The 26,690-nt window shown below is 57.7% G+C and overlaps 9 protein-coding genes across 9 annotated transcripts; 5 read left to right on the forward strand and 4 right to left on the reverse strand.

The window, feature by feature from the left end:
• Window positions 1-516: 516 nt before the first annotated feature.
• Window positions 517-2,463, reverse strand: BKCO1_1900067 (mfs multidrug transporter; the record flags this gene model as incomplete). The annotated part of the gene is made up of 5 exons (XM_020272094.1): window positions 517-652; window positions 716-1,592; window positions 1,649-1,820; window positions 1,888-2,064; window positions 2,119-2,463. 5 exons carry the CDS (start codon window positions 2,461-2,463, stop codon window positions 517-519), a joined length of 1,707 nt encoding a protein of 568 aa, XP_020131416.1.
• A 1,396-nt stretch (window positions 2,464-3,859) lies between these two features.
• On the reverse strand, window positions 3,860-5,192 carry BKCO1_1900068 (glycoside hydrolase family 105 protein; the record flags this gene model as incomplete). The annotated part of the gene is made up of 2 exons (XM_020272095.1): window positions 3,860-3,964; window positions 4,026-5,192. The coding sequence occupies 2 exons, from the start codon at window positions 5,190-5,192 to the stop codon at window positions 3,860-3,862; spliced, it is 1,272 nt and encodes a 423-aa protein (XP_020131216.1).
• A 649-nt stretch (window positions 5,193-5,841) lies between these two features.
• Window positions 5,842-6,552, forward strand: BKCO1_1900069 (cyanamide hydratase; the record flags this gene model as incomplete). The annotated part of the gene is made up of 1 exon (XM_020272096.1): window positions 5,842-6,552. One exon carries the CDS (start codon window positions 5,842-5,844, stop codon window positions 6,550-6,552), a length of 711 nt encoding a protein of 236 aa, XP_020131418.1.
• Window positions 6,553-6,871: 319 nt separating this feature from the next.
• On the reverse strand, window positions 6,872-7,849 carry BKCO1_1900070 (ccch and ring finger protein; the record flags this gene model as incomplete). The annotated part of the gene is made up of 1 exon (XM_020272098.1): window positions 6,872-7,849. One exon carries the CDS (start codon window positions 7,847-7,849, stop codon window positions 6,872-6,874), a length of 978 nt encoding a protein of 325 aa, XP_020131322.1.
• Window positions 7,850-8,832: 983 nt separating this feature from the next.
• BKCO1_1900071 (terpene synthase metal binding domain protein) lies at window positions 8,833-10,704 on the forward strand (the record flags this gene model as incomplete). The annotated part of the gene is made up of 9 exons (XM_020272099.1): window positions 8,833-9,264; window positions 9,321-9,339; window positions 9,393-9,694; window positions 9,757-9,769; window positions 9,820-9,982; window positions 10,034-10,123; window positions 10,181-10,214; window positions 10,278-10,498; window positions 10,629-10,704. The coding sequence occupies 9 exons, from the start codon at window positions 8,833-8,835 to the stop codon at window positions 10,702-10,704; spliced, it is 1,350 nt and encodes a 449-aa protein (XP_020131323.1).
• Window positions 10,705-11,894: 1,190 nt separating this feature from the next.
• BKCO1_1900072 (anucleate primary sterigmata protein a) lies at window positions 11,895-17,348 on the forward strand (the record flags this gene model as incomplete). Its single annotated transcript, XM_020272100.1, has 2 exons — window positions 11,895-17,115; window positions 17,194-17,348. 2 exons carry the CDS (start codon window positions 11,895-11,897, stop codon window positions 17,346-17,348), a joined length of 5,376 nt encoding a protein of 1,791 aa, XP_020131324.1.
• Window positions 17,349-18,035: 687 nt separating this feature from the next.
• BKCO1_1900073 (t-complex protein 1) lies at window positions 18,036-19,860 on the forward strand (the record flags this gene model as incomplete). The annotated part of the gene is made up of 3 exons (XM_020272101.1): window positions 18,036-18,094; window positions 18,202-18,572; window positions 18,626-19,860. 3 exons carry the CDS (start codon window positions 18,036-18,038, stop codon window positions 19,858-19,860), a joined length of 1,665 nt encoding a protein of 554 aa, XP_020131325.1.
• A 1,607-nt stretch (window positions 19,861-21,467) lies between these two features.
• BKCO1_1900074 (voltage-gated chloride channel) lies at window positions 21,468-24,310 on the reverse strand (the record flags this gene model as incomplete). Its single annotated transcript, XM_020272102.1, has 3 exons — window positions 21,468-21,638; window positions 21,693-23,848; window positions 23,902-24,310. 3 exons carry the CDS (start codon window positions 24,308-24,310, stop codon window positions 21,468-21,470), a joined length of 2,736 nt encoding a protein of 911 aa, XP_020131318.1.
• A 606-nt stretch (window positions 24,311-24,916) lies between these two features.
• BKCO1_1900075 (gdsl lipase acylhydrolase family protein) lies at window positions 24,917-25,957 on the forward strand (the record flags this gene model as incomplete). The annotated part of the gene is made up of 7 exons (XM_020272103.1): window positions 24,917-24,919; window positions 24,987-25,020; window positions 25,067-25,129; window positions 25,182-25,221; window positions 25,271-25,349; window positions 25,405-25,753; window positions 25,812-25,957. The coding sequence occupies 7 exons, from the start codon at window positions 24,917-24,919 to the stop codon at window positions 25,955-25,957; spliced, it is 714 nt and encodes a 237-aa protein (XP_020131319.1).
• Between the last annotated feature and the right edge of the window lie 733 nt (window positions 25,958-26,690).

Below are 26,690 nucleotides of genomic sequence, written 5' to 3' on the forward strand. Positions count from 1 at the left end.
CCTCTTCCGCAGATGCACCGCCGCCGGCCCTTTCTCGACGGCAAACTTTATCTACCTGAGACCGCCAGCCGTCTGGCTCGTGCACACGGTGCCGATAAGGTGGTGAAGGCGGTATGACGCCAGGCCAAGGCCCCAGCAAACAAGTCCCTTCCATCAAGGAGGTGGCGTTTTCAATGCCCCCGGTCCACGGCAGGACCAAGGCCATTATAGTATAGACACACAACTCAATTACCTACGAGGACGTACCTTGGCGTGCTACAGAAGCGTCTGGTTTTTGTGGTCCGTTGTGGCGGGATGCACGATGCACGATGTTCTCATCTGAGAATGCGGCACCACCATGGTATTCTAAAACTATGACTACATCCAGACGAGCACATACAACCATGAATGTTCATGTTACTCATTACACAACAACAACAATCCGGACTCGGGAGTTCAAGAGTCTGAGCTCAAAGTAGTAGACGCCCCAGTCCTCAGCCCTACTTTGTCGACACACCTGCTTTACAACACCCTCGTTCAGGCGGACGGGCTGTAGCGCGACATCTTTCTGATCCGGGCTCCATAGACATAAAACAGAATAGGCACTGGAAACAAGGCCACGGCGATGAAAGCCAAAAGCGTCGTCGCCCAGTCAACTCCTAATGTGTGATACCTGGGCCATGTACGATTAGCTCACCATGCGTCCAGCCTGCGACGTCAGGGCTCGGCAACTTACATGGCAACGGCAAACAGCGGGAATCCCGCCCCGGCAAAGCTGCGCAGGAAAGTGTTGGCGGCGATGGCGCTGTTGGCGTTCATCATGTACACGTCGATGATGTAGTTGAGTCCCTGCAGGAAGATCATGAGGATGCCCGCCCCGATGGGCACCCCGGCCACGATCTGCGGCCACGGGCTGATGTTGGGGCTGCTGGTCCACGCGAACCAGAACAAGCCCGCGGGGAACAGGAAGCCGCCGATGACCATTGGGATCAGACGCTCCTCCGGGATCACCCTGCCGTGCTTCTCCATCTTGCGCTTGAACCGCGTCTTCGACGTCCAGGTGATCAGCCCGCCCCCGATGACCACGCCGACGGTGATGCTGAGGAATGGCAGCGCCCCGACGCCCTCGTTCCAGCCGCGTGTCTCCTGGAAGGCGATCGGGTACGACTCGAAGAAGAGGTACAGGACTCCGTACACCACCGACATGTACAGAGTGACCAGCAGCAGGATTGGTTCCAAGACGATCATGGCGAAGGGCCTCAGGATGTACTTCCGGCCAATGGACTTCAGGTCGACACGCACTTCGTCATGTCGGGAGTGCAACGCCCAATTCTTCGTCCCGTAGCGGAGGCTCTTGGCCCGGCGTTGCAGCAGAACTGGCGCGTATGTCTCGGGCACCACGAAGAAGCCGATGGTCCCGAAGAAGAAGCCCATGATGGCCGTGATGTATTCCGTCCACCTCCAGCCGAGATGGCTCATGGTGATGAAGCCACCCACGATTGGACCGGCGACGGGGCCAATGAAGGTAGCACCCGCGAAGACGCAGACGGCGATGCCGCGGTCAATCGGGTCCCAGAAGTCGGCCAAGGCGCCACCGACGATGGCGAGCGGTGCTGTATCAAGACGTCAGCCGCGAGCAACGTTACACGGCAGAGCTAAGGATCCGCACCTGAACCGAAAAAGCCTCCGAAAAAGCGGCAGATCATGATGGTCTGCAGGTTCTGGGCGACCGCGACCGGGATTTGGAAGATGCTGAACACGAAGAAGCCGAAGAACAGAGGATACTTTCGGCCATAGAGCTCCGAGAGCGGGCCCCACATGATTGGGCCAAAGGCAAAGCCCTGGTGATTGTTAGGGTCAGAGGCGGAGGAGCCAGAGGCCATCTCAGATGTTCTGGAAGAGACTCACCAAAACAAACAGGCTAGTTCCTAACGTCATCACCTCCGTAGAGACGTTGAATTTCTCTGCGGTTACTTCGGTTGCTGTGGAGAAGACACTGGATGCGAAGGTGATGCAGAAGGTCATCATCCCGAGGGCGAGTGTGACAGTCCACTTGTACCATGCCGCCCATTTCATTGGATTTCCCTAGTGTCGATGAGTGTTTGAGCTCGGCAACAAGCAATGCTCTGCCAGACTCACTGGATCATCTGGACCGTCCCAAACGACAAGATTTGGATCTCTCTCTTCTTGTTGCTTCTCCGCAGGTGCTCTCTGCTCCGTCGGGGTTTGCCTCTCGATATCGTCGTCGGTAGTATCCTGGAAGTGGTGGGGTGTTACGTCGTCCTTCTCTGGATCCTTCTCGTCCATACTTCGCCTGTCGACCGGTGTTCCAGACTCGAAAGATTCCCTCTCTGCAGGAGCAGCCTGCGCCGTCTCCCCTGGGATGGAGGAAGATGGGACCCCAGACGTGAGGCCGTCGGCCGCGTACGTCAATCTCCTGCTCGTGCTTCTCACCACACCCTCGCCAAGATCATTGCTGGCCATTGCGAACGGAACACTGCGATCGGGGAGTGGAAACGGGGTATCAAGTAGACAATTCAACAGGAAATAGGAAACGTGGAGTTTCTGGATGGCTACGGACAGGCACAGTGCTGATAGATCTATTGGAGCAAAGCAGGAAATGTACACGGTGTTGACGTTGACATATCGGAGCAGCAAAGCCCTAACGCCGGCCGAGACGCGATGAGCTACTGGCCGTGTGGGTGGGTGCTCGGCATTTTCCCCAGCGCGCAGTGGATTGGAAATCGGCCAGCTGACGCCATATCCTGTCGACATGCATGGTGGGTCCTTCTACCGAGGTAAAGGCCCAGTAACGACGAGTTCTGCTGGCGAGCAAAGAAGCGATCAGCGCGTCATGGCGATCGCGGAGAGATGGAGGTTTGCAAGGGCGACTCGGCCGAAAGAAGGCATGTCGACAGCGCTAAGGCGGTTGCCACTGGGTTAAGCAAAAGGTCATCTGGGCTGGCGGCCGTCTAGAAATAGCCTCGTGAGGGCCATGTGCCGCGCCCAAGAGCCGCAGGGTGCCGGCGGGCATGGAGCGCGTCGGAGTTGTGCAGGCGTTGCGCAAGGGCTGCATGGCGGATGACGTATGGGCAGAGGTGAAGTTGAAAGGAAGGCGAGGCCGAGCCCCGAGCGACTTAGATGGCCCGTCTCCCCGTCTCCCCGTCTCCCCGTCTCCATCTGCTCCACCATCCAGCCCTCGCGACGCCGAGGCCGAAGCTTAAATCCACCTTCTGCTGATCGGCGCGTGTGCACCGAGCCGCGAAACCAGCTTGATTCGCATGCTTGACTAATCCGCTCTGTCGGCCTTTGGGTGAATGACGGTTTGGCTGCACTACTACCGTTGACGCAGTTGCATATGACAGTAGAAGACCGACCAGAGAACTTGGCCTTGCTCCGAGGCCAGGACCTGCTTACCAACTGACCGTCGAACGGGTAACGTATTGGCCTGGGTTATGCGTTTGACGGGGTTATGCGTCCACCAATTGGTATTTTCTCGGCCCTTTTTCTTTGTCAGCAAACCTGTATGAGAACCGACAATCTGATGCGAAATACCTCCTGGAACTCTTAATTCTCATGGCTAGCACGGCCTCATATACGTAGGGGGCATAAGGTAAGCGCTTGGTAGTGGTGATTTTGCGTTTCTGATACAAATAGGGTAGGTATCTGGAAAATACCGACCAATATCCGATTGGTAGGCGCATAACCCCATCAAACGCATAACCCAGGCCAACACGTTACCGAAAGAACGTGGAATGACGAGGCTTCTCCAGGAAGCATCCGGAGAGGACGCCCGACTCTCACAGGCACCGTATCGATATGATTCATCATACTCCCGGCTGTTTCCCCTGCTGTCCCCGACATGTCGTTTCTTGTTGTGTTACTTTCCTGATCCGGCACTCAATGCCTCATACTCCACAGACGCAAGCACGAATGCGGCGGACCCCAAGACGCTGTTGTATTTGATTGGCCGTCCGATGTAATACTGCGAGCTGTTTAGAAGAGGCTTGCTTGCAGCACCGTGCATAAGGGTATGGGTAGCTCACCTCGTACGACGCGGTCGAGTTCAGGCTACAAACGGACACGGTTCCATTGAAGCCGAGCGTTCCGTTCCCGTCGTCGACTACGACGGACCTGTCGACCAGGTACTCGTACGCTCGGCTTGCCACATGCGTCCACGTCGTCCCTGCGCCAGGAGCTGGCTCCGCCGCCAGGAACCCCATCCGCGCGCCCTTGAGCAGCGCGTACGCGAACATGGCACTGCCGCTGCTCTCTATGTAATTGCCCGCCCGCCCTGGCTGGTCCAGCACCTGCCACCACGCCCCGCTCTCGCCGTCCACCGCCCGCACCACTGCCGCCGCCAGCTCCGCGAACCGCTCCAGCAGATGCTGCCGCGCCTCCTCCAGCTTCTCCCGCTTTTCCTGCTCTCCCGCCGTCCCGCCGCCGTGGGCCATCAGCAGTTCTAGCGTGTCGACCAGCGCCATGAGGTACCACCCCAGACTGCGACCCCACACGTGCGGGCTCGCGCCCGTGACCGGGTCCGCCCAGACGGCGGTGCGCGAGTCGTCGTATCCGTGGACCAGCAGCCCCGACGCGTTGACCCTGCAGTGCTGCCACAGGAGGTCGAGCTGCCGCAGCATGTCGTCCGGCACCGCCGACGTGTTGGCGGCGTCGAAGAGCTCCGTGTAGCGCGTGTAGAAGGGCGCCAGCGAGTACATGCCGTCCAGGTAGGACCAGTAGGGGTACACGTAGTAGAACAGCCCGCCCTCGGCATTCCGCGGCTGCAGGTCGATGGATTGGCGCAGCGCTGAGAGCGCGGCGCCGTACGTTTCGTTGCCGCTTGACTGGTAGAGGGCGATGAGGCTGTCGCCGTTGGAGAGCCGGTCTAGCGGATACGTGTTGATGGTGGCTGCGGCGTTGGATACGGCGGCGACAACTGAATCGGTGCTCTGCTTGATGTACGAGCTTATGAGCTCTGCGTCCGGGTCGTCCGGGTATCGCTCAAGCCAGCCGCGGAACGCTTTCTGAGTGAATCCTGCTTGGAGCAGCTGGGAGACATCGCCGTTCCCAGTCAAAATGCCCTCCCCGCGTGAGATGATGCTGGTGGCCATCCATGTGGAGTAATTCGTCGTGCGCTGTGCCGAGGCAGCAGTGATCTGACATGTGCACAGAAACACAACCAGGAAGAGTTCGGAAACGAATGAACTTTGCATCGTGGGATTAGAGTGCCGAATGGTGCCGTGGATATGGAAGCCAGACAATGGTGCCGGTGACACCAGCGCCATCGGGCAGGAAATGATATTTATCAGATCCGGGGTTTCCGGGGGATTTAGCCTACGTGGCCTCGAAGCTAACATCAACATCACGCTCGAATCAAGCGATCTGAACAATATCACCTCCGTCGGGCTCCGCGGAAATGCGATTATCGTCACAGTCGGCATTTTCGGCACATTATACAAAAGGATTGAGCCCGCCTACGTCTATCTCACAGAAATATCATGTCCTAACTACATGGGTAGTACATCTATTCTTGAAATGTGTTTGGATCGATCTGGAACCCACATACACGCTCGGGTGTTCGCTTTCACTTGCCCACACAGGAGAAACGCAGCATCTTTGACGGGGTCGAAGCGCCCAAATCATCTGACCTGCTGTGGGCTCAGCGTAAGCACCAGTAGACGTATCGTGACGTAGTGTCCTGCGACTTAGACATATCACAGACACCCTTGCAACTTGCTGACCAACGTTTGAAATCTTTGCCAGTAAATCAGCGCTACTGCACTTCATAGAAGAAATATTTAATCGTTACTTTCTACAATTTGTGCTTTCCAGGATCAAGCGTACTCACTCGAAAACCACAGAATGTCCGCCACAGACAAGCCTTACGGCTGGCGCGCCGTTCCCCGCAACCCCTCAGTCGCTCTTCAAGGAAATCTCAAGCCTGCCATCCCATTTTCCATCGCCGATATCGAATATCCGGACACGGAGCTGGTGCGCCAGAGCCTGGCACGCGTGCAAAAGGAACTCCCAACTGAGACACTGAACCACTGCTTCCGTGTCTACTACTATGGCATGTCGATCACCCAAACCCATTTCCCCCACTTCCTTTCCGATGGATGGGTCAATGCAGAGACCTGGCTCCTCGTGTGTCTGTTCCACGACATCGGTACCACCCAGGAAAACCTTCGCACCACTCATATGAGCTTTGACTTCTGGGGCGGTATCGAGGCACTGCAGACCCTGCTGCGGTTCGGCGCCGACAAGAGCCAAGCCGAAAGCGTGGCCGAAGCAATCATACGCCATCAGGATCCCGGCGAGACAGGCACTCTTAGCTGCGTCGCCCTACTGGTCCAGATCTCGACTTTGTTTGACAATGCCGGTCACCACAAGGAGCTGGTTCATCCCGACACCATCAAGGATGTTGTGAAAAAGTATCCAAGGAATGGGTGGAGCGGCTGCTTCGCTGAGACTATTCGACAGGAAATCGACCTCAAGCCTTGGGCCCATTCGACTGCGATTGACCGGTTTGCAGAGATGGTCGAGAATAATGCCTTGATGAAGGAGTACGAATAGTCTGAACCCGAATATATCTAGCCTTGCCAAGCGCACTGCCCTGGCAAGTGTAGCTCAATCCTGGCAGGTTTCTGTAATGTACCTTGATGCGAGTGATACCGTCGTGTACAGCCACATCAAGGCGGGCTTTTCCAATTCGATGGGTTTGGTGGAGAGGCTACCACGACCTGCGTTCTAGACCCTAAAACGAGCGATCCGTGCTGCCTCACGTAAATCTGCACGACACCGGACAAGGGCTCGGTGCCTGGCCAAGAATCTCATGAGCCGCGCTTCGAGAAACCAATGGTTGTTTTGGTTTGTTTCCCACCCCTTCCCCCGTTCAGTCCTTGCCCTCATCGTCACTGACTTCCTGACCCTCCTCTCTGAGTTTCTCTTTCTTCTTGTTGTCCCTATCCCGTTTCTTCTCCAACAGCTTTTTGAGATTTTTGGCCTCATTGAACCTCCCTCCAGTACCCGCGCCGCAAGCTGCACAACTGGGATTCTTCCTGAACCTCTGCAGTGCACACTTCTCGCAGAAGTAGTGGCCGCAATTTGTGATTATAGGCTGTGTGTAGGGCTTCTTGCAGATGATGCAGGCGAACGGGATCTTCTCCAGCATCTTAGCTTCTTCCTCATTCTCGTCGTCGTCGGCTTTGGAATCCCGGTTGGCTGATGCCATCACTGTGCCCGTCGTCTTCTTGCCCTTGGTGTTTATCTCCCACTCTCGGTCCAGCTTCCAGCCCGCCGCATAGTCCTCGCGCGCATGCAGGAACTTGCAGGAGTCTCCGAAACCGCAAAAGCCAGTCTGCTTGTAGTCCTTGCACACGTCTGGGGCATAATCAATCTGAGTGACCATGCGTACGTTGGTGTTAGTAGGCTTGACCGGGCCGACCTTGGGGCCGTCTGGGTTCTTCTGGATGAAGCTGGAGTAGCTCTTGTGTCCCTTGTAGGTGCCATCGGTGCCGGGATCATCATCGGTCCTCGCACGCGTTTTACCTAGCAAGTTTTTGGAAGTCAAGGCGTCATCCCCATTCTCGTCATACCAATTGGATTGCTTGGTGGCGTCGTTGGAATCGGCGATGGTAGCAGAGGTGTCCGCGGCGTACTTTGTGGCACCTTCGACTTCGAACTTGGACTTCTGGGTGGCCGAGGAAGCGTTGACGATGGCGCCGGTCTTACGGCGCTTGACGCTGCGTCCGTCCCCACGTTCGGAGCCCGAGTCTGACTCTGACAGTGCGGAGGGCGAGCGCGGCGGCGGTGCGACTTTGCGCGGGTTGGCCTTGGCTGAGCGCTTCTTGAAGACGACAGGGGCGTCCATGGCTGCAATGCGATGTGTCGTAGCAGGGACACGCGACGCCAAGGCAGCAGCGCAAAGGAGATGTCGCGAGCGGCAGCCCGGGAGGATGAGGTGTGCTGGGGGGGAAAGGCAAGCTGGGCCAAGACATCGCAGCGCTTAGTCACTTGAAGCGAACGCCACGCTCAGGTAAGCGGGGCTCTCGCGCCTAGCGCCTTCGCAACACCAACTCCAGACTTGCATAAAGACCGGTCAAAGTCACCCTGGTCCTGCTGACCTTCGGCAAACCGCACGCCTCTGGTTCTGACATCATGTTCTGGACTCCTGTAGCACTAAATCCTGGACCAGACCGGAGACACGCGTCCCTGCCCAGGCTTTTTGGCAGCCAGATGGAGTCGGCTCCGACGCGTGCTCGACGGCGCACTCGACCCTTACCACAGCCCCATGACGGATTGAGCTTCGTCATGCTCAACGTCATACCGGCAATGCGCATTGCGGCTCTCCTTTACCGATTGCGGCAATCCGTATTTAGCAGCTTACCCTAGGCCCGTCATTGAGCAACAACCGCTGGCCGGCATAAACCCTCGATGGACGACGCCGGTCCAGCCGTGCAAAGGGGCCTCTGATGCCCGTCACACCGAAGTGGCACGAACCTCGCGCAGAGTCTGCTTGTGATGCCGCTTGTGGTCTAGCATTCAAAAATTGAGCACTCTGGCCTCGCTCTTCTTCGTCGGAAGGAAGGGCGTTGCACTCCACTTAGGGCTTTAAGCTACCGTAGGGCCTGCCGACCCTCCAGCATATGCAGCAGGCTCATGTGCTTGACACTTGGCTGTGGTATGACGGCCATAGGGCTCGAGCTCGCGGCATACGACTCCGCCTTCGCTCCGAGCCGTCCCACTTGGGCGTGTATAAAAGAATAAAGACTTGGATGAATGAACGTAGACATGAAGCAATCCAGGGTCACGGGACAGCAGAATCGGTACCGACACCTTGCAACAACAGAAACAATGTGCACGAAGAAATCAAACAACGCGTCCCGTCACGCGATCACCTCCGCCCTGCTTGGGTCCAGTCCTGAAGTCTCGCTGTCGTCTCTTCTACCTCCTCAGAATCAGTTGACGCGAGCACTCGATATCATGGACATACGTCAATCAAGATTCGTGGGCCCGCCCACGCCCATCGCCTCCCGAGAGAACGCCAGCATGGCCACTCTGCCGGATCTCTTTGTCCTGTTCATTGCTCCGGAGCCAAAGGTGAACCCGCATTACGAGGAGGTGAAGCGGGAATCCGAAGAGTGGATGAGGAAGACATTGTGGAAGGACCTCTCTGAGCGCGATATCAAGAAGCGGTGCAGCGCCGACTTCTGCTTCTTCAGCGCAATCATGTGCCCCGACGTCAGCAAGGAGGAGTTCCGCACTGTCTGCGATTGGATATACTGGGTACGCGCCAACACTTCTGCCAGGATGGCTGAGTTGCTAATCTATCCCTTTTGTAGGTGTTCGAGTTCGACGACCGTAAGCACCAACGACCACTGGACGGTGACGTTTTCGCTGATTCAGGGACCCAGAATTCGACGAGGGCGAGCTTGGCAGAGACCACGACAAAGGAATGTCCGAAGTAGCAGCAATGGTGTCTATAATCACTGGCAAAAGCGAACACAGAGAGCCCTCTGTGCGTCCTCGGCCGAATGCGAGGCACTTCCCTAGTTTTCTTCCTGAGAACGCACCGAAGAGATTGGCGACGACTGTCACTTCGGCTGCTGTAAATGAAGTCGAGGCAAGCTCCGTGCCCAAGGACAGTGCCACGGCTTCTGAGAAGGCGACGCCATTGCAATTGCTGTTTCAATCGATCTGGGAGAGAATTCAAAAGGTTTGTATGCTGCCCCGGTGACGTATACAGGGACACACTATAGTAACTGACATGTGACGCAGTCATCACCCCGGGGTAGGGTCCACGAATATCCTCATTGCCACGCCACGCTAAAGCATGACCAGCTGTCCGGGAGCGCTACGTCAAATCGAATGTGCATTTCTGTCATAGCGTGGCAGAGCTGCACGGCGAGGAGTTTGATGACATGGCCGTCATGGAAAACATCCGCCGCTATTTGCACGTCCGTGCACAGAACATTGGGCTGTATCCGCTGCTTGCACTGGAAGAGTAAGAAATTAAAAGCAGACACTATTGGAGCGAATTATTAACCTGTTGGAGATATGCTTACGGGGTCGATCTGCCGCAAGACGTCGTAGAGCACGAGGCGATCCAGGAGATTGAGCGACTCGTGGCCGAGATCCTGACGCTGTAAGGCCGAGCGCTCCCAGCTAATACTAGCACGACGCCGCCGCTGACATGAGACAGCCAAAACGATATTCTCTCGTATCACCGCGAACACGTGAGTGCAGCCTTGCGAGAGCGGGGTGTAATGTCGCGGAAATGACTGGCTGATTTCGGATAGAGCGTCGGCCATAGCCAGAACCTGATCTCCATCTTCCGCCGCCGGCTCGGCCTCACGCAGCAGCAGAGCTACGACAGGGCGGACGAGCTACTACACCGCTGCTACCGACAGTGGTACGTTGCGCACGCCAAGGTGCCGTGCTGGGGCGAAAAGGTCGACGCGCAGGTGCAGCAGTACCTCAAGGCGTGTCTGGACGTGCTCAGGGCCAACGTCCGCTGGAGGTAAGCAGTCTTCATGCGCCACTTTAAGCCGTATTTGCGGGCACGAGCGTTGCCCCGGCGCCGGGTGCCACGTTGCACACGGCGCCGCCACCCAGGGCGACGCTGGCTCTCGCGCTGACTCTGCACGCAGCTTCAAGTCGCAGCGGTACTTTGGGGCGGACGTCGACCGGGTGCGCGCGACGCGGAGGGTGGTGCTGGTGCCTTAGGGCTGCGCCCCGAGCAGCGCCCCGAGCAGCGCCCCGAGCAGCGCCCCGAGCAGCGCCTCTCCACCGCTAGGTACGGCGCGCCGAGGTGGGCTGCGGCGGGAGCACGGTACATCCGCGCGGAAGACATGCAGGAACACCTCATCACCCGCACGGGGCGCGCTCCACCCGCGCAGCCCTGCGCATGTGAGGTGGCCGGCCGGAAGGCTGCGAGGGCCGCGGGAATCGTCAGGGGAGGCAGGTGTGGGGAGGGCGACGGTGGGCGCGTATGATATATTGGATTCAAGGAGCGCGGGCGGAGATGTGGTTGGGGCAGCTGGCTCGAAAGGGGATCGATTGGGATCGGCGCGACTCACGACGGCGCCCGGGACGAGGCGGCTTCTGGCGTGTCGTCTAGAAGACTGGGACGTCATGCTCAACGTCCTGTGCCGCGCCGTTGCGGGTTGCGGGCGCTGGGAATGCGGACGGCGGCACGCAGTCGCTGCAGACGGCGGGGGGCAGACAGCAGAGGCGTAGAATGCATGCTTGCAGACAGATGTGTCACGGATAGATGCTGCGGCTGCGGCTGCTGGCCAGGAGAGGTCGCTTGGCCGCGTGGTGAGCTAGGCCCTCCTCCGACCATGGAGCCATAGCGCCTCGCCGCCCGCGCCCCCTCTGCTTCTGCTCCTCGCGAAGGCCACTCCCCATCTGCGCGCGCAACCCCAGCGATGCGTAGCTCCTCACGCCCTTAACCCCCTCCCAGCGGCAGAGAGACGCGTCGACACGCTCAAGACTGTTGACCGCGCCTCCAGCGCCGCTGCCTTCGCCCCCAGAGTCTGTTGTTGTTGTTGTTGCCCGACGCGCATCACTCAACTCCGTCCGCGCCGTGCCTTCGACCTCTGGACGGCTTGCTGGCACCACGACAGCTGGCTGCTGTGCGCGCGCGCCCTCTCCCTCTTCCGATTTCCTTTCCTTTTCTTTTCCTCTTCTGCGGCCTGTCTTGCTCACGGCCACCGACACTCTTTTTCATTTCCCTACCAATCTTAATAGCTTGAAACAAACAACCGACGCCAACCATCCCGCCCCGGTCCCGCCGCTGCCCGCACAAACCCAAGCACGCCAATCCTCTCCACCCGCGCCCTCGTCGCCTGCGACAGCCACGCCCACGACCGCGACAGCGACGCTGACGCTCCACTTGGCGTCTCGCGACGACCATGCCGACCACGGCCGCGTCCCCGCCCAAGGTCGTCGCTGTCGATGTCGACGACACCGACCCCTTCGTTTCGCCTGCTGCTTCCAACAACTCCGACTCGCGGCGCAGATATGCTGGCTTCGACAACCAGTTGTTCTCCATATACGCTGAGGGTTCCCCTTCGCAGGCAAAGCTCGCTCTTGAGGCACACTTGCAAGAGACGGAGCGCAGGCTCCAGGAGGCGTCGCAGCTGGGCACCGTCCTAGTGCAGCAGCGCAAGGAACTCAGCGACCGTCTCAAGGAGATCTCTGTGCAGCAAGATGCGACGGAAATCGGACCCGATCTGCGCGCGCAGCTCGTCGAGCTGGAACGTGAATTCAACGAGGTTGGCAAAGATACTGCACGAGCCTTTATCCCTAAGACACGGGTGCCCAGCTATCACCAGTCCCTGGACGCCGACGGTAACTCCATCTTCTCGAGCGAAGCCCAGAACTCACCCTCCAAGATCACCGTTCCTTCGTCGAGAAAACAGCGTAACCAGCAACCAAATCGCATCCATGACATCAAACTTGCCACCGAGATCAGCAGCTCTCTGCTCAACCAAGTCAGAGAACTGCAGGCCGCCCTGGCCGAGAAGGATGAGCAGCTGAAGATGATCAGTTCCGAGCGCTCCCGCCTGGAAGTTGAAGTGGAGGGTCTGACACAACGTTTGCGTGTTTTGGACGAAAGCGAGCAACGCTTCAAGGACGAGAACTGGAATCTCGAAACGAGAATCCAAGAGCTCACCGCACAGCAAAAGGAGGCCACGGATAAGGAACACCGCCTGAACCAGAACCTGACAAACGTGAACTCGGAGAAGAGCTCTGTAGAGCGTGAGCTCGAAGATCTGAAACAAGCACATGGAAAGCTGCACGATGACTACCAGGCTACCCACAGGCAACACGAGGCTGAGATCATGGGCCTCCGACGGAACGTCAGCGCGGGTGAAGCCGAGAGGGGTGCTCTTTCACGCAAGATCGAGGACCTGCTGTCGCAGAACGAAGAGCTCGCCCGTGCTGTTGCATACCATCGCAGGCTCGAAGAATCCGGCTCCGGAAGGAACTCAAACGAAGAGGCCGACGACCACGACTCCGACCAGAGCACCCCTGACCACTCGCCGCCACCATCACCAAGCAAATTCACCCCCCGTCACAGCCAACTTGAGACAGAAACCCTGAAGAGCTCTCTGCAGCATGCCCACCGTATGATCCAGAATCTCAAGAACAACATCCACCGTGAAAAGACGGAGAAGATGGAACTCCGGAGACTGTTGCAGGAAACCAGGGACGAGCTCGACATCGCACGGCGCGAGGCTGTGAATGGTGTAGGTGCTTCTGTGAAGAAGCGGCGACCGAATGAGAAGCAGGATCTCTTCAAGAAACCACCTCGTCCGGACAGATTAGGCATGGCAAGAGGTTCCAGGGATGAAATCATCGTCGACGACGGCGATTGGGAGGACAACGACGAACACGACGTTCCTGAAACGCCAAGCAGGAGACCAAAGCCCAGCATCGGTGGTGTTGGCCTCAGCCCCTTCAGTCGTCGTGTGACGTCCGCGTCTTTCACCTCGAGCAATGAAAACTTCCAGACTGCTACCGACCAGTCCGACGCTTTTGAAACGGCCAACGAACCTGATACTACTACGGAAACCGAGGCGTTCCAGACAGGTGTCGAGACTATGGCTGGCTCCAGCACCGAGGAAGATACTGAAACAGAAGTGGGCTCTAACCAGGGTCAGCTTCGCGGCCGCTACTCGCACCAGACCCTCGGCGATTCTTACCTCAGCACTGCATCCACGTCTGGCGATGAACTTGACAGCGAGGTCGACATCAGGACTCCTCAGAGGACTGAGCAGCCGCGCTACCGCCTCAAGGTGACGCGCGGCGCTCGCCGTTCTGCTCGCAACGCGACGGAAGCGCTTAACGGAAACGCCTCTGATGTGACGAAATCGCCCTCCGCAAGTTTCATGAGCGACGGTAGCCAGGCTGAGCCTGACGGTGGAAAGAGCCTATTGGCTGAGCTTGGAAGCTTCAGCGAGCGTGACAGCGACATGGACCCTGAGAGTGAGCCTGGCACCCCTGGCCGCCAATCCATCATCTCGCCTCAGGAATCTCCTGAGCTTCGCAAGGCGATTGCCGATCGCGCCCTGATCCGCAAAGCTTCGTTGGCCAGGGCACCTATGGTTGACTCGTCTACGAACACCGAGCCCTGGAAGCCTCAGTCCCACCGCCCCGTGTCGAGCACCTCGGCGGCTCTTGGTGCTGCAATCGCCGGAGGACTTGGATTTGGTCTTGGCAAGGAGCAGGATGCATCGGAGACTAGACATAGAGAATCTACGCCTGAGTTGGCCCCTTCGGCGCTTGAAGAGCCGAGCCTCGATTCTCCGGCGTCGACTGCGGCATCGACAGGGACGGTGTTGGCACAAGAAGACGCGGCGCCTGTACCCGCCAACCTCGGCCTCTCAGAGGTCAGCTCGCAGCAGGTCGAGCCTCTCGAGCCCCAAAGCCAGAAACTCCAGGTGTCGTCCATTTCCTCGCTGGCATCGGATCCTGTCGAACCTGCCGTTCCAGAGGCACCGCAACTCGCATTCTCTTCTCTTGCGTCCTTGCATTCTGAGCCGGTTGAGCCTGCGGCTCCAGCTGCGCCTAAGCTTGCTCTTTCGTCCGTCGCTGCTCTGCACTCGGAACCGATTGAGCCCGAGGCACCAGTCACACCTGCCCTTGCTATTTCCTCTGTTTCGTCGTTGCACTCGGAGGAGCCTGTCGAACCTGAGGCGCCAGTCGTCCCGAAGCTTGGGCTGTCGTCCGTCTCCGCCCTACACTCGGCGCCCATCGAGCCCGAGAAGCCTGTGGCTCCCAAGCTTGGGCTCTCGTCCGTTTCTTCTCTGCAATCGGAGCCTGTCGAGCCCGAGACTCCTACTCCGCGCAAGGTTGCACCAGCGCCTCTTCATTTCACTCCCATCTCTTCCATCCACTCCGAACCTCGGGAGTCGGAGCCTCCGGCAACGGCTGTGCGTGCTACCGCAGAGCCGTCGCAACTATCATCCATCCTCTCCCTTCAGTCGGAGCCCGTCGAGGCTGAATTCCCCGCTGCGCGTGAGCTCGAGCTTCCTGCGTCGAACTCGCAGCTTTCTCAGATCTCGTCTATCGATACTGAGCCGGTCTCCCCTGAGGTGCCCAAGGTCACCCCACCTTCCTTCCAATTATCTTCTATTTCTTCTCTCCACTCGGAGCCTGTGGAACCTGTCAAACCAGAGATCCAGCCCGTCGATCTCAGGCTTTCCTCCATTTCTTCTCTGCACTCGGAGCCTGTCGCGCCGGCAGAGCCCGAGATCAAGCCTATCGATCTCCACTTCTCTTCGATTTCGTCTCTTCATTCAGAGCCGGTTGCCGTTGAAGCTCCCGCACCTCCTAAGATCATTCCGTCGACGATCTCTTCCGTTCTTGGTCAGTCTGTTGAGCCGGTTTCCTTGCCGCTTCCGGAAATTTTCTCTACGTCGGCCGAACCCGTTGTCACGGAGGAAGAGAAGGCCACTCCTTCGCTGTCCTACGCTGATATCTCAGCGCAACACGTCGAGCCTGTTGCCGCCGAAGAGGTCCACAGGGTTATTCCTTCTCTGACCTACGCAAACATCTCAACGCAACACGTTGAACCGGAGGAAGCTATCATGCCAGCAGAGCGCAAGGCGCTTGGCTCTAACGAAGCCTACGAGAATGCCATGTCCAGGGAAAACCATGTCATTGCCAATGAGGAGCCCGTCGATGAGAATGTGGAGCAAAGTCGTCCGAAGAGAACGAAGGCGCCCATGGTAGACGGAGGCGCGCAGACAATGGTCTCTTCTGCTGAGCTTGATGCCCTTCTGGCTGCGAAGGAGATCGGCGTTGTCATTGATGCACCCGCCACTTCTCCCAGAGAGGCCTCATTCTCCAGCTCAAAGAAGGATGCACCGGCGTTCAAGACGGTGCGCCGCCCGACCAGCTCGCAGAGCATGCGCAGCGCCCGCTCAGAGCCTGCGCCGCCACTTCCTCGGGACCACCGCGAGGTCATCGCTGCCTTGACGCAAAGGATGCCTGGCACCATGGGCCCCCCTACAAAGCCCGCCTCTGCCTTCAAGAACCAGAACAGCTCCCACGCCTCGCAATTCCGTCCCCGTACTCCGAACGGCAGCAGCGTCCATGACAGTGTCAGAGCTACCAGCCCGCACTCGGCCAGGAGCGGTACCACGCCTCGCCCGCGTCTCCAAGCGACTCGCAGCGAGGTCTCTTCACCCATGTCACGCCGTACTTCAGTCTCATCCTTTGCCTCGGAAATTGACAACCGCTTCAACATTCCTGTCAATCCGGTTGGTCGTGACGAGTATGGTCAGGCCATCGATCCACGCATGGTCCAGGCTATCACTCAGACCATGATCGGAGAGTACTTGTGGAAGTACACGCGCAAGGCTGGTCGCGAGGAGATGTCGGTCAACAGACACAGGCGTTTCTTCTGGGTCCACCCGTACACTCGAACTCTGTACTGGAGTGACCAAGACCCGGCTACCGCAGGTAAAGCGCAGCTTAAGGCAAAGAGCGTCCAGATCGAGGATGTCCGGGTAGAGACGGACGATAACCCGTACCCGCCTGGTCTCCACCGCAGGAGCCTGATCGTCATCACTCCTGGTCGCGCTGTCAAGTTCACCGCCACCACTAGCCAGAGGCACGAGACGTGGTTCAACGCGCTCTCCTACCTGCTCCTCCGCACCAGCGCCGAGCGTGACGACGAGCCGGGCGCGAACGACAAGGAGATGACCCCGGACGGGGCGTCCGAGTTCAGCCCCGGGCTTGTCAGGCGTAACTCCCGGCAGACTGCCCGGTCCCGGATGTCGCTCTCGTCATACAACAGCCGTGGAACCAGGAACTCTTCCCCTCAGCGTAGCCGCTTGGCGTCAATTGCCAAGCGGCGAGCTGCTGAACAGCGTTCTGCGACTCTCACGCCGACTACACCGTCCACATCGGGCCGCTTCAGCAGCCTGAGTGGATTGTTCCGCCCTCCAACAGCAACCTTCCGTGGATCGTTCTCAAGCCACCGGAGCAAGAGCAATGGACAGGAGGCATCGATCTATGATGCTTCGCTCGTCGCCGACTCTGCGGAAGATTTGAGACAAGTCATAGAGGCGCAGGAGCGGGAAGCCGACCGGTTGGAGAATGTGCGGGCATGCTGTGACGGTGAGTTTTCTGCCAAGGCAATTGATGATTGTCGGACTGGTGAAATCAGTTGCTCCTTACTGACGTGTACTGTGACAGGCAAACATGACGTTGGATCGCTGTCGAAGAAGCCCCACAGCCACCACCACCACAGCCACCAGCGCAAGTCGTCGCATGCGCGATCCAGCTCGTTTGGACCGAGTATGTTCCTCGGCAGCCAGAACGACCTTGATCGTCACGGCACGTCGCAATGAAGGACTCGGGCCTTGGGCATGAAGTAGCTTCTGTCGTGGGTATCAGCAATGATATGCCAGCCAATCCCTTTACTTTCGTCGAAATTCAGATACCACAGTCCGGACGACCACTCTCCTCCTAACTAATTTCCTTTTCTTCAGCGTCTCAAAGTTTTTCTCTCTACCAAGCCGGCCGTCTGGCGTTTAGATATGGGGTCTGGGGGGAATGCGCTGCGTCTTGACCGGTCTGCATCGACGTGTTTCACGGTGCATGCTCAGCGGGCGGACGTAGCCGGGTCTTTCTAATCAAATGTCCCCATCTGCCACACGTGCGTGCGTTCTCTCCTTTGCGAAGGGTTTCTTTTTTGGACGGGATCTGAATACTGCGGGCGGCAATTTTTGCGTTGGCCGAAAGTGTACAAGTCAGACATCTACTAGTGAAGTGAATGGACGAAGTTTCAAAGATGGCCGTACTGCAGCAGTGCCGTGTGAAGCTATGAAGCTGTGAAGCTGTGAAGCTGTGAAGCTGCGTGGCAGATGCAGGGCGGTGACGGGGCCCGCGCCAAGACCTGGGGGTTTTGCAGCGGACGCGACTAGTTTTGGCGAACGCGACAACCTCCCGCGGGCAGCTCCTCGACTTTTCGCAGCCCGCCCATACTCCACCGCCCCTCCCTCCTACGCCCGGCCAGCCCCCAGATCCGCCGCATAATGTCGCTCTCGATACCCAGCGCCCCCAACGCGGGGCTGTTCAAGCAGGGTTACAACAAGTACGTTGTCCTCCCGCCCAAGCTGCCCCTCCGCCGCCCGCAACCTCCGAGCTCTCCCCTCCCCCTGGTGCCTCCAACCACCCCGCCCGGTGCTGACAGCCGCACAGCTACGATGCCGAGGACGGCGCCGTCATCCGCAACATTGATGCCTGCCGCACCATCACCCAGACGGTGCAGACGTCGCTGGGCCCCTATGGCCGCAACAAGATCGTCATCAACCACCTGCAGAAGATGATCCTCACCTCCGACGCCGCCACCATACTACGTGAGCTGGAGGTCGTGCACCCGGCCGCCAAGCTGCTGGTCATGGCCTCGCAGCAGCAAGAGGCTGAGATGGGCGACGCCACCAACATGGTCATCGTGCTGGCTGGCGAGCTGCTGAAGAAGGCCGAACAGCTGATCCGGATGGGCCTGAAGACGAGCGATATCGTGCAGGGTTACGAGAAGGCGCAGAAGGAGGCATTGAGCGTGCTCGAGCGTACGTGCATAACTCACCGGGAAAGCGGATGGATGCTGACACATGGATTCCAGAGCTGGAGGTCGACAAGGTCCAGGACTTGAGGGACCAGACGCAGCTGAGCAAGGCCATCCGTACCGTCGTCGCCGCCAAGCAGAGCGGCTCCGAGGACGTCTTGGCCGACATGGTCGCTGAGGCCGTGCTGGCAGTCCTGCCCAAGAACCCCGCCAACTTCAATGTCGACAACATCCGCGTGGTCAAGATCATGGGTGGTAGCTTGGAGCAGAGCAAGGTCGTCAAGGGTATGGTCTTTGGCCGTGAGCCTGACGGAAGCGTCAAGAAGGCCACCAAGGCCAAGGTCGCCATCTTCACTTCCGCCATCGACATCTCCCAGACCGAGACCAAGGGCACCGTCCTGCTGCACAACGCCAAGGAGATGCTCGACTTCACCAAGGGCGAGGAGCAGCAGGTTGAGACCATGATCAAGGAGCTCCACGACTCCGGTGTGCGCGTCGTTGTTGCGGGCTCCACCGTCGGCGAGCTGGCCATGCACTACCTCAACCGCTTCGGCATCCTCGTCATCAAGATCCTTTCCAAGTTCGAGCTTCGCCGCCTGTGCCGCGTTGTTGGCGGTACTCCTCTGGCTCGCTTCGGTGCGCCCATGCCCGATGAGATGGGTTCCGTCGATGTCGTCGAGACCATTGAGATCGGTGGTGACCGTGTCACTGTGTTTCGCCAGGAGAACGAGCAGACCCGGACGGCTACTCTGGTGCTCCGTGGAGCCACCCAGAACCACCTCGACGATGTTGAACGTGCCGTCGATGATGGTGTCAATGTCGTCAAGGCCATTACTCGCGACGCACGTCTCGTTCCTGGCGCCGGTGCTGCTGAGATGCAGCTTATCGAGCGCATCACGGCCATTGGTGAGAAGACGCCTGGTCTTTCACAATACGCCATCAAGAAGTACGCCGAGGCCTTTGAGGTTATTCCTCGTACTCTGGCCGAAAGTGCCGGCCTGGATGCCACCGAGGTGTTGTCGCGCCTGTACACTGCACACGCCGCTTCCAAGGCTGCCGACGACTCGAAGCCCTACTGGACCGCAGGTGTCGACATCGAGAACGAGGACAAGACGGGCGTCCTCGATGCCGTCGACGAGGGCATCCTCGACCTGATGGTCAGCAAGAGCTGGGCCATCAAGTTGGCAACAGAGGCCGCGCGTACTGTCCTGGCCGTTGACCAGATCATTGTCGCTCGCCAGGCGGGTGGCCCGAAGCCGCCGGGCCCCAACCCCAACTGGGATGAGGATTAGATGATGCCTGAGTAGGAGCGCAAAAGGGGGATATGTATGTATGATAATATGCATTTGGTGATCAAGACGGAACTTGGCCCCCGACGATTGAATCATGATAGAGGAATCAAAATCAAGTCATGTTTATGTCAATAAAAGCACGCGATAGCGGGAAGAGCATGAATAGATAAGTGGTAGTCTCTGAACGCCAACTTGGAGAGGCTCCACCGCTTCCACTAACGTTGATGTTCGTTCACTGCTGTCGTGGTCTGCATCTTTTCATCGCCACCACGACAGCGGTTAGTCTTCTCACGCACGTCGCTGCCTACTTGTTGGGTGATCGCAGATGCATGGCCAAGACCAAAACTGTTGTTCTGGATGGTTTATTGAATCTACTGCTGCGTGGTGTTTATATACATTATAAAAACGGCGAAGGGTGACGTTAATGATACACGTTGCGACATCACGTCGTTGATGCAGCATCATCATGTTGATGATCATGATATGGATCGGTGTTTGACACTATTCGTTTATTCTTCTTATTGACTTCTGCACATACATACACACACAGAGGGAGAGAGAGAGAGAGAGAGAGAGAGAGAGAGAGAGAGAGAGAGATAGAGCCGTCGCCTTACTTGAATGTCGTAATAAAGAGGACTTTCAACAGGTCGAGACAATATTAATATGTTTCGACCTATATTCGACACTGCGTTAGCTTACTCTGCAATCACTAAAGGAAATAGTCGAATGTAGATGTCGACATTGTAACTCCACAGTAAATTGCACGCTATAGGTCCAATCAGCTACATAGATTAAATGCAGTCTCTTTCTAATTAGGGTTGTAAAGGATTCCGTGAATGGATAGCTGTAGTATCTATCATCTAGAAATCAAACTATAATAATCCACTTAGATGAGAGCATCCGGACAAGGTTTTAAGCCACCTTAACGTTGTTATAACCTTAAGCGAACCATGTACGTGAAATCTTATATAAGGGAAGTCTTACGACTTCAGATACATAATCTGGCATTCTTCACTTTTGTACAGCAGGTAAAAGAAAGCAGCTGCACTGTCCCCTACACGATTCAGTCATTCGTTTCGACCTCTTGCGAGGAATTGTTATATGTCTATCTAAAGCAGGAGCTGGCACTTCGATCTAAATTGCAAAATTTCTCTCTCGCTTTGTACGAAGATCGCAAACAAAAGAATGATGCAGTACGCACTGATTCAGGCCGAGGCCTCGAAATGTCCAGCAGCTCTCCAAGGTTACTAAATCTCCCCATCATGACCTCATATACAACAGTCGTGACAGAACAGAAACAAAGGCCAATGTATGGAATGTTCGAGAACGCGAACAAAGCGGAGGCTAATGTTACCCTGAGAATCCAAATTTCCCAGTCAAAAAATATGAACCATACCCCGGCAAGGGGCATGAGCGAGACCCGATATAACACCGAACATAATGCACCGATTCTAGAAATGAAAGTAAAACTAGGGGATGCAGCCGAGCAGCTATCAGGGGTTTGGTTTGGCGGTCGGACTTGACTCCTGGAAAAGAATATATGCAATGGGTGAAGAATACGAATAGGAGAGAAAGAGAGAAAGAACACTAGGTGAACGGGCCCTTCATCAATGACCTTCACCTGCTTCAAGCTCCTTCATGTACTTGACGAATGCCTTCTTGTGCAAGAGGCCAGCATAGCGACCGTCGCGGAGCACGCAAATATAGCGGAGACCGAGCTTCACGAAGCACTCGTAAACCAAGTCCATCGGCGAACGATATTCCAGGGCAACCGGGGACTGGGTCGTTGTCAGCTAGAACGTGTCAATAACGGGGGAATGGACCAGACTCACAGGATCAATATAAGGAGTGAAATCGGTCGGATCCTCCTCTTGCTCATCCGACGGCTGTTCGCGCGCATTCCATCCAACCTCAGGAGACATCAAGCATAGGGTGTTCTCCTCGTTTTCAAGTTTATCCAAGGCAAATTCAAGATCCGGTGCGGGTATGAGGCCAACGAGAATACCATCCCTGATAATGGGTAGGCCACCATCTAGCTCACCTGCCATATGGAGATGCTGCAACTGGTAGCGCAGGTGCTTTGCAGCCACAAGCGGAGAGTTTGTGATATCAATCAGACGTTCTTCACGAACGCGCGGAGTGATGTCCCCCAGTTGCGACGTGAACACCGGGCGGATCTTGTTGTCCAAGAAGGGGTATGAGTTCATGTTCGTGAGAAGGTCGTAGATACTCAATGGCTCGATGGCGTCTGCCACCCACTTGGACACCAGCACGCCAAGAGAAAAGGGCAGGACGTGGTTGAGACTTCCGGTCAGCTCAAAAAGGATAACTGCCAGAGTGACGGAAAGTCTTGTTACTCCGCACATGGTAGCTCCGGCGGCAACCATGGCGTAAACTCCCGGAACGACGCATGCTTCTGGGTTATCGTCCTTGTGACATGTGCCGAACAGGCCGGTGGAGGAATAGTTGAGAGCCAGATATTGCACAATATGTCCGACCATGCGACCCATCAGGCCACCAACCACCATGGACGGGACGTAGATGCCAGCGGGAAGTTTGATACCGAAGGTGATGATGGTCAACAAGGATTTGATGACGAATGCGATGAACAGGTACCAAATAATCTCGGGAATCCTCTCGTTTGTTGCACAGAGTCCGGTTCCGTCTTCTGTGAAGGTATCACAAGGGCTGGCCAGCTCAAATAGCAGCTCCGCAACTGGAAGCTTAGTGTACCTGTTCCAAAAGCTTACCACACCAGTGAGGAGGGCGACCAGAAATACTTCTAGAATGGGACTCCTTTTGATGATTGGAATCCGGCGGAAAGTCTGTGCCCATAGCTTCGACGCTTTGATGAAGAGAGCACCCAACACACCCCCAATGACCCCAACTATCACGTATGCGATAAGCTCAAAGAAATGCCAATCCGAAAGGTAGCGCACTTCGAACAGGACGATTTTGCCGGTGCCGTACGGGTTCAAGAACTTCAAAGAGAGTGCGGCGGCGATGCAGCAGAAAAAGGTCCTAAACAAGGTCTTCGGAGGAAAGTAGTAGCTGACTTCCTCCAAACTGAAGAGAACACCACCAATGGGCGCACCGAAGGCCACCGCAACACCACTCGCAGCGCTAGCGCTGAGAACCTCTCGTCTCTTAGCGTCATTATGGTTATACTTGGAGAAGAGACGGCAAGCAATGTTGCCAATGCACGTTGCGATATGGACGTACGGCCCCTCTTTACCCAAGCTGAGACCAGAGGCCACACTGAGGATCAGGCCAACGGTCTTGATGACAAGAGTCCGGAAACCCAGGTAACCGTGAAGAACAAAACCGCTAAGAATGACTCTGACCTCAGCAACGCCACTGCCGGCAGCAGAGTAGTAGACCATTGGTGGGCGCATTCCGGACTTTTCGAAGACCTCCTGGGGGCTCGCGTTGAGCTTGTTGCCTTCTTCATCCCGAAGCAGGGGAGTATCGGCGGCCAAGTTCTCGTCAAGTGTTGCGAGGTTGAATCTCGAGGGGATGACCGTCTTGGTGGTGAGAGTGAGGAGGCACGAAATCATGGCCAGCCCAACGGCGAAGAGGATGAAGACAGAGTACTCAATCCAGATATCGTCGACCCTCTCGTTGAGAATGACGTTAGACCACGTTTTCCACTGATCGCAAGTGGAAGCACCAGCGCAGCATTGCTTTTGGCTGTAGTACCAGCGGACACTGCAGTAGCCGTGTTTGTAGTCGAACAGGGTCCTTTCGGAAGTGTTCACAACAAAGGCAATCAAGGCAGTCAAGACGCCGATGATAGCAACCAGTATCCAGCCTTGGGCGCCATCAAACCACGCCGCCATCCGACCCCGGATGTCTTTGCGGCTACGCAAGGCCTTGACACGGTAGGCATCGGCGATGCTGTCATGCACCCAGTCGGTGGACGTAAACTGATCGTACCATACCCGATCATCGCGGAAGACGGAGTGCCTCGACTCGGCGAGCTCGTTTACTACTCAAACACAGTCAGCATTGCAGGGAGCAGCGGAGAGAGGGCAGACGCACCAAGAGCGTCACGCTGCTCCTGGCCAAGCGCAGCCACGAGGCGGTTGCTGAAGGACTGGCGGCGGCTCTGGTGGTGCGGGCGACGCACACTGCCGCTGCCCTGACGGGCGCCATGCGGACGGGGAGTGGCAGGCCCGGCGGTATGGTAGGCACGGTGGTCTCTGTTCCCCAAGAGACTGGAGTTCTCGTCGGCACGGTGAGGCTGCAGGCGGTCTTGCAGGTTGGCTTCGGAGAAGCGGGCGGCGCGGAGCTTCGAGCGAGTTGCTACCGGCGAGGGAGGCGCGGTCGGGTGCCTGCTGTCGCTGCCGTCCAAGTAGCCGGAGTGGTTGAGCAGGGTGTCATGCTCGGCCTCGGGCTCGTCGTCAGAGTCCACGGCGTTGTCGTAGAAGGACGAGACGGACTTGGGCATGTTGCATGTGGTTCACACGGGCGGCCCGCTCTGTTCGCATGTGGTAGGAGGACGGGGTCGGGGCGAAGGTCGGGCGCGAGGACGATGGAGAGCTAATACTCAGAGCGACAAGAGGATCTCCGCAAGGATGCGGACATGACCACCCGCCGCAGATGTGGTCATCGCGGTGTGCACGCGCCCCGGATAGTTGGCAGCATCGCCGGCCCAAGGAACCAGGCGGGGGGTCCAATATTAGGGTCCAATAGAAGACTAGAGCCCCATGCGCCGGCAGTCCATCGAGCAGACCCCGACCCATCGTCCAGCCAGCCGACCGCCAGCCGACCCAATGCGCGGCGCGTCCAGCGCGCGGGCAGCTGACCGCCCACCGTGCTGTGTGCTGACGCCATGTTTCATCTGCGAGGCTCCGCGCGCTGGCTATCGCGGCTGCCTGCTATCGCGTCCGCCCTGCGCCGGCACGCCCCAAGCTCGGCGGTTCTTGCACCGGCGTTCCGGCTACAAAGCCTGCGCTCTGTCATGCGACTGCCCACCCTCCGTCCCTCGTCTTTGGCCTGGACAGATCAGAACCCGAGCTAGGATTTGCACCGGCCCGCACACCGCTCGGCCGCCATGGTCAGCGCCCAGCATCCTCGAGCGAATCGCGTGCGTGCGCCCGCCCTACTGACCATCGGCGGGGCAGGTTGCGTTGTATGAGCAGATACTGCTCTTCGGAGGTTGGTACACACCGGTGAGGTAACCGCGCGCTGACCGCCTCGCAAGACTCCATCACCCAGGCTTCAGGCGAAAGCGACGGCTTTGGCTTCGCTGCCCCCCTGCAGCAGGGTGCGTCGCATCCCCGCCGCCGCCGACGAACCGCATGCTGATGGCCGACCAGCCTATGCCCGCAGACTCGATGTGGTGAATCGGGGGTTCAAGTAACTGTGAGCCTCTGAGCCGTGGTAGCCCTGTACTCATCCAGCGCAGTGGGTACAACACCGAGAAGGCATTGAAGGTCCTCCCGCGCCTCATGCCTGCCCCGGACCATGCCAAAGTGCGCCTGATGGTAAGTAGTGGCCCCATGCCCCGCCGTGCCGCCCACTCTTCTGACCACAACTCAGACCGTCTTCTTTGGGGCCAACGACGCCTGTGTCCCGGGAGGCAGCAGCAAGCAACATGTTTGTTTGGAAGCGTACACGCAGAACCTCCGCGCCATATGCATGCATGAATGCGTCAAGGCCCACAGCCCGGCTCTGATCATCGTCACGCCTCCACCTGTCAACGAGCGGAAGATGGAGCCGGTCGACATCCTGAAAGGCCACAACGGCCTTCAGCGCACCGCCGCAAACACCAAAAAGTACGCTGATGCTGCGCGCAAGGTAGGCGAGGACTTGAAGATCCCCGTGCTCGACCTACACACCATTTTCATGCAGAGGAGTCCGGAGGAATTGGAGGACTTCATGTACGACGGTGAGTCATGTTCGAAAGCGACGCTGTTGGCCTTGGCTCACGGGCGTGGAATGCTCAGGGCTGCATTTGACGCCGCAAGCATATAAGATTGTTGTGGACGAGCTGATGAGCTTGATTGCCTCGGCCTATCCGGATCAGCTCCCGGACAAGATCCCCTTTGTGCTCCCTGCGTGGAATGACGAGGAGGGGTGGAGTAGATTCTGATCCTGTGCTGTGCCGCGTTTCGGTTTGCTCGGCTGTGTCGCCTGCATGAGCCACGGTTGCGAAACGCGTCTGTATCGGGGACAGAACGTAGGTAGATGAGCAATTAGACTACTGCTTACTCGTGCTTGCGCGATGGTGGCAAACGAGTGACTGGGTGCTAGCGTGTTTGGACGTGACAACAGGCGGCTGCTTTCCACTAAAAGTGACGCCCGCCTGGTGATCTGCACGGGCGCCCGGCTGCTGCTCGCACCTCCAACCTCAGCTAACAACAGCTTCACGCCAACGCCTCCAGCTTCCACAGCCCTCGCTTCGCTGAGCTCGGCTTGGACGCAATCCAACGCATTCGCTCCTGTAGCCGTTCCACCCCCCCGCTGCCCGTCGTTGCCTCGCCCGTGCCGCTTGCTGTTATCAACGCCTGCCGCCCATCCCTCGCTGCCGCCGTCACCGTTCGCCTCACTCCGCCGCGCTCTTCACGCTGCAGGCCGCCTTGGGCCTCAGTCACAACCAGCTCTCCACCGTCCGCTGACCGCGCATCTACTGCGACATCCCCCCGGTTCCCTTGCCTCGTCTGGCTCCGTGGTCCTCGTCACCGATAAACAGTACCATTACTGAGCGTGATACTACCACTGTTGACACAAGCGAGGCCACATATCTTGGGTCGCTGGCGGCTCCGCCGTCCGCTCGGACACCGGTGACGGAGGAGAGGAGCGGAGAGGTGCTGTGCTGCTCCGCT

The sequence above is a fragment of the Diplodia corticola genome (assembly GCF_001883845.1).
Source record: "Diplodia corticola strain CBS 112549 chromosome Unknown scaffold19, whole genome shotgun sequence".
NCBI classification, from domain to species: Eukaryota; Fungi; Ascomycota; class Dothideomycetes; order Botryosphaeriales; family Botryosphaeriaceae; genus Diplodia; species Diplodia corticola.